This window comes from Rhipicephalus microplus, chromosome 5, assembly GCF_043290135.1.
Source record: "Rhipicephalus microplus isolate Deutch F79 chromosome 5, USDA_Rmic, whole genome shotgun sequence".
Taxonomy (NCBI): Eukaryota; Metazoa; Arthropoda; class Arachnida; order Ixodida; family Ixodidae; genus Rhipicephalus; species Rhipicephalus microplus.
In genome coordinates, this window is record NC_134704.1 from 157142574 (window position 1) to 157154534 (window position 11961).

Below are 11961 nucleotides of genomic sequence, written 5' to 3' on the forward strand. Positions count from 1 at the left end.
GTGCACTTTTCGCCCGGTTCGTTGGTTCTGCTGTGGTCTCCGACCAGGCACGTTGGCCTGTCTGACAAGCTGCTCTCTCGGTACACAGGGCCCTACAGAGTGCTTCGTGAGGTGACTCCCGTCACTTATGAAATCACTCCTGCTGCCTCGCCGTCTTCATCCACCCCTAGGGCCAGCGACATCGTACACGTCGCACGCCTGAAGCAGTACCACTCGCCCAATGATCTTGACATCTAGATGCGCCGAGACGGCGCCTTTGCCGACGGGGGTTATATGCTACCTGTAGGCTGCCACAAACCATAGTGCGAATGCGCGTGTGCGCCCGACGAAGAAGATGAGGCTCGCTGGCTGCTCGAGCTCGGAGCCAGACTGGCCAGTGCTGCAACCGCTCTTGCAAATATATTTTTCGAATATATTCGCAATACTTTGTCTCGTTACTCACGTAACAATATTAACAACTTCGTGATCTAGAGGTGGCCATCCATTACAAAAGGCACTGACGTTACTGCGCGTATTCTCGTAAGACCACGTGGTGGGTGCACAGCAAGTTCAACAATATTTCAGTGCATAATTGTTCATATTGCTACCCATTGCACATAACGCAGCCATATGCGAAAGCTTCACTGACACAAGTCACTTTAAACTTTGTCGATTACATTGTGGTAATACACAGTTTGAATTTCAAGAGTAACACCATACAATAAAAATATGCATTAAGGGTTTGAAGTATACGTACTAGAGACGAAAAATATCGCTATCGCACTAAAACACCGCCAGCACATCTAATGGCAAGTGGGCGAGGACGACGAAGTTGGCCTGGAGCCCCACTGGCGGTTCATGACAAACTTGCAAAAACTGCAGCTCTTATGGGTACCAGGCCATCGTGGCATATATCTCAATGAGAGGACGGATGCACTAGCCACAGTATCTCTTAGCGGTCCCCTTATCCCGATTTTGCCTCATACGGCTTACGCGACAGCAGTAAGGTTTAGAAACCTCTGTTTGCATGAATACAACTGCAAACAGAGAGTGAGAGGGAACCAAAAAAAGGGAAGAAAAAGACGAAAAAAAGAAAAAGAAAGAAAAGAAAGAGAGTAAAAAAGAGGAAAAATCACTGTCATCACTGAGAACGAAACCAACTGTCCGTGTACGTTTCGTTCTCAGTGTTGACAGTGGTTCTTCCTCTTTTTTACTTTCTTTCTTTCCTTTTTTTTTCTTTTTTTCGTCTTTTTTCTTCTATTTTTTTCTCTCTTTCTTTCCTTTTTTTAGTTCCCTCTCACTCTCGCAAACATCTTTCGAGGCGAGAGGGACGCAGCAGCAACGAAGTTTGGAAGTTCATGTCAGTATAACTCATCCCCTGATGAAGGGAGGACCCCTTCCGAAACTGTTGGGAAATAAATATATTTATCCTTGTTGACAACGCTCCCGTTGTGCCATATCCCATACCTTCACGAAGACTAACTGGCCCATTGAATTATTACTCCCACACACACACACACACACACACACACACACACACACACACACACACACACACACACACACACACACACACACACACACACACACACACACACACACACACACACACACACACACACACACACACACACACACACACACACACACGCACACACACGCACACACACACACACACACGCACACACAGATATATATATATATATATATATATATATATATTAATGAATCTGAATAACGGACGCTCTGCTGGTAATGAAGAAGACGAGGATGATCGGTGGCTGCAGTAGGGGGCCCCTGCCTACAGGGGGCCGAATTTTTCTCTTCTTTAGATCTGCGGTCTGGATACTGGCAGGTACCCATGGCAGAGACCGATCGTGAAAAAACTGCTTTCATCACGTCCGATGGGCTTTACGAATTCACAGTCATGCCCTTCGGCCTCTGCAACGCGCCAGCTACTTTCGAGTGGATGATGGACTCTATCTTTCAAGGCCTCAAATGGAACGTTTGTCTTTGTTATTTAGATGACATTGTCGTCTTTTCAACTGATTTCGCAACCCATTTAACCCGCCTCGAGAAAGTCCTCGCGTGTATTTCTGCCGCGGGGCTGCAACTGAATCTGAAGAAGTGCCATTTCGCCGCTCGAAAGCTTACGATCCTTGGCCACGTGGTTTCAAAAGACGGCATTCTTCCTGACCCTGCCAAACTTACAGCCGTTTCAGCGTTTCCCAAACCGACCACCATGAAAGAGCTCCGAAGCTTCATAGGCCTTTGCTCTTACTTCCGGCGCTTCGTCCGCAATTTCGCGACGATCATCGCTCCTTTGACCAAGCTCCTCGCCGGCTCTAGAGACCTTTCAGCCTGGTCTGCCACCTGTGACGATTCTTTCAATGAACTGCGCCGCCTCCTCACGTCGCCGCCTATTCTGCGACACTACAACCCATCGGCACCCACAGAGATCCACACCAACGCTAGTGGTGTCGGGCTAGGCGCTATTCTTGCACAGAAGAAAGACGGCTTCCAAGAGCACGTGGTTGCCTACGCAAGCCGAACTCTTAGCAAAGCCGAAACCAACTATTCTGTCACTGAAAAGGAATGCCTCGCCACTATTTGGGCGATAGAGAAATTTCGACCTTACGTGTACGGGCGCCCTTTTGACGTCGTGACTGACCACCACGCCCTCTGCTGGTTGTCGTCACTAAAGGATCCAAGCGGTCGCCTCACCCGATGGGCATTACGCCTCCAAGATTATAATATTCGCGTGGTCTATCGCTCCGGCCGGAAACATTCGGACGCAGACGTCCTATCCCGTTCGCCTCAACCCCCAGACCCGGACTTCTGCGAAAGTCTAACCTGTGATGCCACTGCCGTCACCATCGCCGACATGCCATCTGAGCAACGCAAGGACCCTTGGGTTGCTTCGATTCTAGACATCCTGGCTGGGCGGACGGCTTCCCCCCCTTCTCGCACGTTGCGTCGGCAAGTCGAGCACTTCGCCACTCGCGACGACGTGCTGTACCGACGCAACTACGCACCCGGTGGACGTCAGTGGCTACTCGTGAATCCACGTCATCTGCGATCCGAAATTTGTTGCACGTTTCATGACGACCCCCAATGTGGCCACGTAGGTTTCCTGAAGACTTATTCTCGCATACGTCTCCGATATTACTGGCGTGGCATGTACCGTTTTATACGACAATACGTTCGGGCTTGCTCGACGTGCCAGAGACGAAAAACTCCCCCTTATCACGCCAGCGGTACCTTGCTACCCTTACCATGCCCATCCCGACCATTCGACCGCGTCGGCATCGATATCTATGGTCCGCTTCCCAACACCGCTGACGGTAACCGCTGGATCATAGTTGCCGTCGACCATCTCACGCGGTATGCCGAAACTTCATCCCTTTCCTCGTCTACAGCAAAAGACGTTGTGACTTTCGTTCTTCACAACATCGTATTACGTCATGGAGCACCTCGGGAGTCACTGAGTGATTGTGGTCGCGTATTCTTGTCAGACGTCATCACAGCATTGCTGCGTGAGTGCCACGTCGTTCACCGCACTACAAGCGCCTATCATCCCCAGACCAATGGAATGACACAGCGCTTCAACCGCACCCTTGGTGACATGCTGTCTATGTATATCTCGTCAGACCACTCCAATTGGGACCGAGTGCTCCCGTTTATCACGTTCGCTTATAATACCGCCATTCAAAGCACTACTGGGTTCTCTCCTTTTTTCCTCCTTTACGGACGCGAACCTTCTTGCACTATGGACACCATTCTTTCGTACAAACCTGACTCCTCAGAGTCCACGACTTTGTCTCAAGCCGCTACATACGCTGAAGAATGCCGCCAACTGGCAAGATCATTCACAACCCAAGACCAAGGACGCCAAAAGCACCACCATGACGCATCAAATAACACCACTTCCTGCGATCCAGGTTCACTCGTCTGGCTGCATGTCCCTTCTGCTACACCTGGTCTTTCTACCAAGTTGGTCCCCATGTATCACGGCCCATATCGTGTGCTACAAAAAACGTCACCGGTGAATTACCTCATCGAGCCGCTGGAACCATCTTCTGACCAACGTCGTCGTAACCAGGAAATTGTCCACGTCTCGAGACTTAAGCCCTGCTACGACCCTCCCTTGTTTACTTGTCCATAGGTCACCAGGATGGCTCCTTATTTCGCGGCGAGTAATTGTAATGAATCTGAATAACGGACGCTCTGCTGGTAATGAAGAAGACGAGGATGATCGGTGGCTGCAGGTGGCTCGTGCACGCCGCTCGCCATTAGCCAGACCTGCCTGATAAAGCTCATTTTGCCAAGCTGCGTCTGAACCTTTCTCGACGTACAACACCTCTATTTTAATATATATATATATATATATATATATATATATATATATATATATATATATTCCTCTTTACTTTCCCTCTGATTTGAGATTGTATAAAGCTGAGCACCAACAAACCGTACCTTTAATCCTGATGAAGGCCAGACTCTAGGCCGAAACATCGAAATCAACCACGTTGTGACCGCTCACGGAAGATCTACTGGACTATATATATATATATATATATATATATATATATATATATATATATATATATATATATATATATATATATATATATATATATATATATATATATCATTCGTTTTAGACCCACCATTACTCCTGTCTCAAATCGCATCTGATAGCCTGCATCGATCCCTGCTCAGATATATTCCTTTTTTTGATTTTGGGGTTTTCTTTCTCTATATATATTTTTTCAGTGCAAAATTACTTTGTGTTTGAAATACCATAAGCCTTTTCCTTAAGATCCTGCCACCCGGATCTTGGCCGATCCCCTTTGTGGGTGTGCGCCATAGTAACAAGAATCATCATCATCATAATAATCAACTTGGCCCATCCCCCTCTGTGGGTGAGCGCCATCCATCTGAGGTCATCAGCATCAGCATCGGTGTACAATGTGACAAACCAAATTACCGCAGCATTGTTGCGAGGAGCTCCTCGGGTAAGTTGCTTTTCGAATGCTTCAGAAGCGTGCAATCAGCAATCAGACAAGCCTCTCCTTCTTTATTCTCCTCCTTCAATGCCACTGTTTGCTCAGGAACGTTCTTATTCAAAAATAACACGCGAGGTTATTCGCGCACATGTCGTGAGCCAGACATAGAAGTTAGGCCCTGTTTCTTTCACTAACAATTCGAATAGAGGGAAGCTTCCATGCCCCTGTTTCCTCAAAACTGTGCGATGAGCCAATGGAATTCAGGTTGCGTGACAGTTGTACATAGTACGACCATGCAGCACCTTTTCTTCGAACCTGAGAAAACATTACAGCGAGTGCGAGATGCATCAAAATATGATGTGAAATCTTTTATAGCTCGCAATGAGGACTGACATACAAAGCGCGCAATTTTTGCGATATAGGCCCGCCACTGTGTGATGTCAGTGCTCGCTAAAGAGCATCAGGAGATCTTAATTTTTTTAAGCACTGCACAATACGTGCTTCGTAATTATATCGTGGTTTTTGTGCGTAAAACCTCTCGTGTTATTTGCTGCATATGTCGGCAAACTCATTCATTATAGTCGTCTCACTCATACTCGGACCGAGCTTTGAGTCAAAGCCTTTATTCGTTCTAAAGGAGTAATGTTTTGGTGATTCTCAGCACGATTGAGTCACACTGAGAATGAATGGATGAGCAGAACCTTTATTTCATATAGGACGACGGCTCTCGGCCTGTAGTTTGGGAATATAGGTGGGATAGCTAGGGATTGCTGGGTGTACAGCATCCGTGTTAATCCGTTTTCATCAAAGGATCAATAGAGTCACTCTCGCGCCATATGGTCGACTTCATCGATGCCACTCGAAAGAGACCACATATGCTATGTAGTATGGCATAGATCGCAAGTGCTTTTTGTGCTTCATCAATAGATTGCAGCGCAGTGTCTGAGCTTCTTACGTCGTCGCATGGTATGCTATATACTATATATAGCATAGGTCGCAAGTGCTTTCTGTGCTTTCGACCTATGCTATACTATATAGCATACCACGCGACGACGTAAGAAGCTCAGGAATTGAGCTTTATCGATAGATTGCGCTTTATCAATAGGTTGTAGCGCAATACCTGAGCTTCTTGATTGATATGTGGGGTTTAACGTCCCAAAGCCACCATATGATTATGAGAGACGATGTAGCGGAGGGCCCCGGAAATTTCGACCACCTGGGATTCTTTAACTTGCGCTCAAGTCTGAGCACACGGGCCTACAACGTTTCCGCCTCCATCGGAAATGCAGCCGCCGCAGCCGGGATTTGATCCCGTGACCTGCGGGTCAGCAGCCGAGTACCTTAGCCACTAGACCACCGCGGTGGGGCTACCTGAGCTTCTTGCGTCGTCGCATAGTATGCTATATAGTACAGCATTGATCGCAAGTGCTTTTCGTGCTTCGTCAATAGATTGTAACGCAACGCCTAAGCTTCTTATGTCGTCGCGGGGCAGGTGGTGGATGTGTGTTCTTCCTCGCGAGAAAGCAGAACAGATCCAAACGAGGTGCTGTAAGTCTGCTCTGCATAATTGTTGACAATCTGGACATCGAGAATAAGTGCTGACAATAGCTTTTCTGGCTCCCATTCATTTGTCTAGTAAGACGTCATTGGTATATGAGGTGCCTCACACGCCAATACCGACTGATCAAAAGATACCAAGAAATGTTTGAGGCCAATGCGTTGGCCGTGGCACGATACGTGCGCAAAGCTGGGCCATGAAACTGGCGTAAAAGATAATGGTATATTCTCAGAAACGTACTTGGGAAAAATGTGCACATCCCCTTTCATGTTAAGAAGAAAAAACTTTAGGACGATTTGGAGTCAGTCCTGTTCAGGAAAAATTTGGCGTGTCTGATCCCGAGTGAGCCCTAAAGGCAGAATATACTTTTTGAGTCTCATTAAGCTGTGCATTTATTTTGCCGACCTAATTGTTTTCTGTGTCAGCATAATGGAGTTTTCTCTCAGTTTCAATTGTGCACATACGTTGACCTTCACTCGTTGCCTCTCCCAAAGGTAGGCTCGAAAGCGAAAAAGGAAACGGTTACGGTTGTTCGGCTTGCATCTCTAACTACGAATCACGCGTGTAGTGTACGAGAATGGAGAGGTGAGCATGCGCGTACGAACTTTTGATCGGGTATGACTAATCAAATGGCTCTTGCATAAGGTAAGTGGCGTAGTGTATGACGCCGGTGGCTGCGCTGGATAAAATGTATCTTGAGCCGAGAAGACTGCAAGGGAGAGAGATCGCCTGCGAAGACATTGTGGTCGTATGCGACCGCATTGCGGAGAAATAGTGTCTTGCCTTTGCTTGTGACAAATTTATTTATAAACCGGGAATGGAGGGTGTGAATGAGGTTCTAGTAGATGAGTTGATATGTTCTTGCAGTACCTCTAGAAATGCCAACTTGAGGCTACAGAATATAATATATAAAGTACGTAGAATAAACATATATAACTGATCTTATTACGCTAAATACAAGGCGCGTGTTGCAGTGGCGGATGTGACCGATTATGTAAATGTAGTATACCTAACAGCAGGGGCAGTTAAATCACGTTTTATCGACTATAGGTATAGCTGCCATGCGGGACAGCAGTCTTCCTAAATGCCATATGTGGGCAAATTCAAATTCAGCCATATAATGAATCTCTCTTCCTTTTAGAAACCTAACAGCGCAGAAGCTCGGCGGAGAAACAATATTTTCAGCCTCAAGTTAGCACATAATGCTAACAGTGGTCGTAGTTATCAGGATGGCGCTGTGCTGAATGCGTCTCTTGAACTGCATTGTCGTGGATGCAGGAGCTTTTAAGCAGGCGAGCATGGCGGAGGGGCTCTTCGTTGAGGGTGACCAGGCTTCCAAGGACAAGGACCCCGACGAAGGCCAGCACGAGAGAGTGCCTTCGAGACTGGTCGAAGAACACGGCGACGACGTGCTCCACCAGCTGCCTGAGCCTGGAACGCCGTTGCGGCAAAACGACGTGGCGCTTGACGAGGGAACCATGGTGAGTGAGCTGCTCAAGAAAAGTCGCCTCAAGAACCCCACTCTTACGGACCGCAAGTCACTGCTGCTGGAGGACAAGAACCTGTCTGTGCTTCTTGAGGCCACCCAGAACATCACGCTACGCTACCACGTGCTCGGAACGATCCAGGAGCCAGCGTCTGAAACGCCGATCACTGTGGTCAAAGGTGTCCCCGCCACAGCTGCCGCCTTGCCTACCAGTGGTCCCCGTGCCCTGTCCAGCTCGGACGAGATGCTCTACTTCAAAGAGAAAGTTCGCAGTGCCCCGGGACCCGTCCTGGAACGCAAGGGTGCATCTTGCTCCCGGCTGCAGCACATGGGAGGCATCAAGGCCAGAATAGGTGGAGGGGCCGTTCCAGGGAAAGCGACTCCCACGCCTCCGGTCGTCAGGTGTGCAACTCTCCCACCCGCCTACTCGCCTTCGCAGCTCAACATGAACCACGTCAAGTCTCAGATCGCCGGTCTGACGCTCAAAAAGTCGTCGCTGCTGCGTGCAGGCGACGGCGAGCAGGCTGCGCGCAAGCTGTCCAAGATAACGCAGATAGTGATCGGCGCTGCCGCCAAGCCACAGCAGCCGTCGCATGCACAGTTGCAGAAACCCAAACAACGGCCACCGTCACCGCCTGCCCCGCCGCTGGAACTCGACGACGCGTGCGAGGAGTGTTACCAGCTCGTTCCAGACGACACGGAGGGCGTAAGGGACATGCCTCTCCTGGAGGTATTAGACAAGTGTGAGCTGGAGCGGGTGTCGGCCGCTGAGTTGGTCCGTCGTAGAGTGCGACGCTACTACACGCGTGAGCTGGGCGTCGTGACTGCAGCAGGACGTTCTTGTAGCGGAATCAGCGATGCGGGTGAGGTCAGTAGCCTGGTTAAGCTGGACTTGACCATGCTGCCGACCGAGACGAGCGAACTTGCCACCGAGCGCATCGCGACGAGCCGTGCCGGTGGCTCGCCGTCGCCACACGAGTCGTCTACGTCATGGTACTCGTTCGAGAGCGACCCTTCGAGCCGCAGCTCGGCCGTGCTGCAGGCTGCTTCGGCGAGTTACTCAGAGGCCGGCAGCTGGGTGTCTCGCCGCGGGTCGACGCCAGCTGCAGCGGAGTCCGGCGTCGAGTGCTTCAAGGCGTCCTCGCTGATCCGTTACTTTGAGAGCATACGACCTCAGGATTCAACGGTTGGATCACCGTGAAGAAGTCCTCGCCTCACGATTTTGTGCGAAGCTCCTTCTCTCACGTCAAAGCTGTTAGTTTATGCCCGTGATCTTCACACAGTGGTCTATAAATGAGACACAATTCGTTTCACTTTCAGCTTTAAATTTATCGCAAGTTTTGTAAGAAGAACGTGCTATGCATATGCACGGTTGTCGAATTGTAGCTATTCTGATAAATGAAGGCGCTTTTGCAACAAATTTTGTTGATGTAGCTCTAGACATGGTTGCTGTGCTCGCCAGTGGAGGCACTGGCTCGGCGCTATACATACACGTACCGAGTTCTCGGCAGCCGACTCGCACAAGTGGTGGAACGTTGCACCATATTTATTGCACTCAAGATGTGTGACTTCTTTCGAAGAGTCTTGGCTTGCTTTATATGTGACATTCAGGGGCGTAGGCAGAAAATTTTTCCAGGGGGGGGGGTACATTCTTGATTTGAAGGAGGGGAGGCACCCCTTTGAAATGGTAAATTTTCGCTCTGTATGTCATGGCAAACAGAAATTTCGGGAAGGGAGCAGGGCTTGGTGTGCCAACTCTTGGCTATGCCATTGATGACATTCTCTTAATAAGCGCCCTAGCTCTTTTGTGGTTCGCGCGTACGACTCTCCGAAGATAGTACAATGACCCCCAATGAGAGTGGACGTGTCTCTTTAAAGAGCAGCGGGCGTGTAAAAGATGTTGCCCATAGTAGAGCAGAGAACGCATAGGTGCTTGGCTTCAGCACGGTTTTTGTAATTGATTCAGTTTATTGCATTTCTTCGCGTACTATCCTTTTCTTTTCTTTCCTATATAGGGGGAATACTAAGTGATAAAAAAAAATTGACTGTGCGCTCTTACCTTTGGTCGATTGTCTTTTCCGGCAAGCAGTTGTCACGTGGTTATTAAATGCGAAGCATTTCTTTGCGAACTTTGGCGACTTTGAGCGTATCTATCTATCTATCTATCTATCTATCTATCTATCTATCTATCTATCTATCTATCTATCTATCTATCTATCTATCTATCTATCTATCTATCTATCTATCTATCTATCTATCTATCTATCTATCTATCTATCTATCTATCTATCTATCTATCTATCTATCTATCTATCTATCTATCTATCTATCTATCTATCTATCTATCTATCTATCTATCTATCTATCTATCTATCTATCTATCTATCTATCTATCTATCTATCTATCTATCTATCTATCTATCTATCTATCTATCTATCTATCTATCTATCTATCTATCTATCTATCTATCTATCTATCTATCTATCTATCTATCTATCTATCTATCTATCTATCTATCTATCTATCTATCTATCTATCTATCTATCTATCTATCTATCTATCTATCTATCTATTCGCTTGCGTACGGAGGCTCTCGGGATCACCCTCTAACTTGGCGTAAACCAAAATTAGTTTCGGAGGGTAAGATGGTTTGACGAATATGGCGCGCTGTTCAAGACATGAATAATGTCACAATCCCGTCCATTTTTGCTCAAGAAGAGGCCAATTTTACGAGTAAGCATTAGGAATCGTCCAAGCATTTGACCTAACACACAGGAGCGGTCACTTGATTACACTCCAATGGATTTCTGGACACTGCGGCCTGGTTGGCAACGAAACAGCCGATGGCAAAGCATGAGCGGCAATATACAACGCTCTTATGTACGTCAAAGTACCGTACTCGCGAAGTGACGTCAACACATTGTTGAGATCACTCATGCGCGAATGCGCTGCCACTTACTGGTCGCTACCAGATCACCGGAACAAGTGCCTGCGGGAAACAGGTTCCGGTATGACTTTTCGTCTTCCAGATAAAATCAGCCGAAGACATGCGAATATACTGCACCGAATTCGCCTGGGCGTTGCCTTCACTCACCACTACACCCACCTAATCGGCCGTGCGGACAGCCCGGATTGTGAACGCTGCCAAGTGCGCAAAACGATAGCTCACATATTTTGTGACTGTGCATTATACGTGGCGCAAAGAAAAATGCTAACTGCAACGCTGGCAAGCATTGGACGAACACCATTAAGTGAAAGCCACATATTGTCAGCAATGAATGACCAGACAGTGTCAAAAACTGCTACAAAGGCTGTTCTAGACTTTATAAAAAGCACTGGACTAGAAACTAGACTGTAGGGTACTATGCTAAGTGGCTACTGTACATACGCACCACCTTGCTAAGTGGCTACTGTACATACGCACCACCTCTTCTTGTCCCCATCATCACCCTTCATCCCTCTTTCCTTCCCCTTTCCCTTATCCCCTGTGTAGACAAGCAGGCTAGAGCGAACTAGCTCAGGTCGACCTCTCTGCCTTCTAATAAATTCTCACTGTCCCCCTCCGTCTCGTACGATGGCAAACACTTTTCGCCAAAGAGTGGCACATATCCGCGGGCTGTTATGTTCCACTAGTATGCCGTATATATGCCACATGTGATTGACACTTACTATGTACTCAGGAACGGCGAGAAAAAAAAACACATGGTTAATTTTAACGTGTGAGCGTTAGGAAATAGCTGACATCGGCAGCGTTGACTCGACGTATGCAAAGAACTAATGTCACGGCCCCAGCAGGAATTGAGCCGCATCATTCTGCGTGCCAATCAAGTATTCTATCACAGAGCGACGCTAGGTCTCCGAACTACTTTTCAAACAGACCCTAATGTACGTGAAACGTCAATTGGGGTTGCAGTGCTGGCTATCC

At 47.9% G+C, this 11961-nt stretch overlaps 1 protein-coding gene across 1 annotated transcript; it reads left to right on the plus strand.

Annotated features, from left to right (window-relative positions):
- The first annotated feature begins 4942 nt into the window (after window positions 1–4942).
- On the plus strand, window positions 4943–9346 carry LOC142817418 (uncharacterized). The gene is made up of 2 exons (XM_075894444.1): window positions 4943–5000; window positions 7828–9346. The coding sequence occupies exon 2, from the start codon at window positions 7848–7850 to the stop codon at window positions 9234–9236; it is 1389 nt and encodes a 462-aa protein (XP_075750559.1). The 5' UTR covers window positions 4943–5000; window positions 7828–7847; the 3' UTR covers window positions 9237–9346.
- Window positions 9347–11961: the final 2615 nt, after the last annotated feature.

Coding starts and splice junctions, on each gene's coding strand:
- LOC142817418 (XM_075894444.1), top strand. CDS start 7,848: ATGGCGGAGGGGCTCTTCGTTGAGGGTGACCAGGCTTCCAAGGACAAG.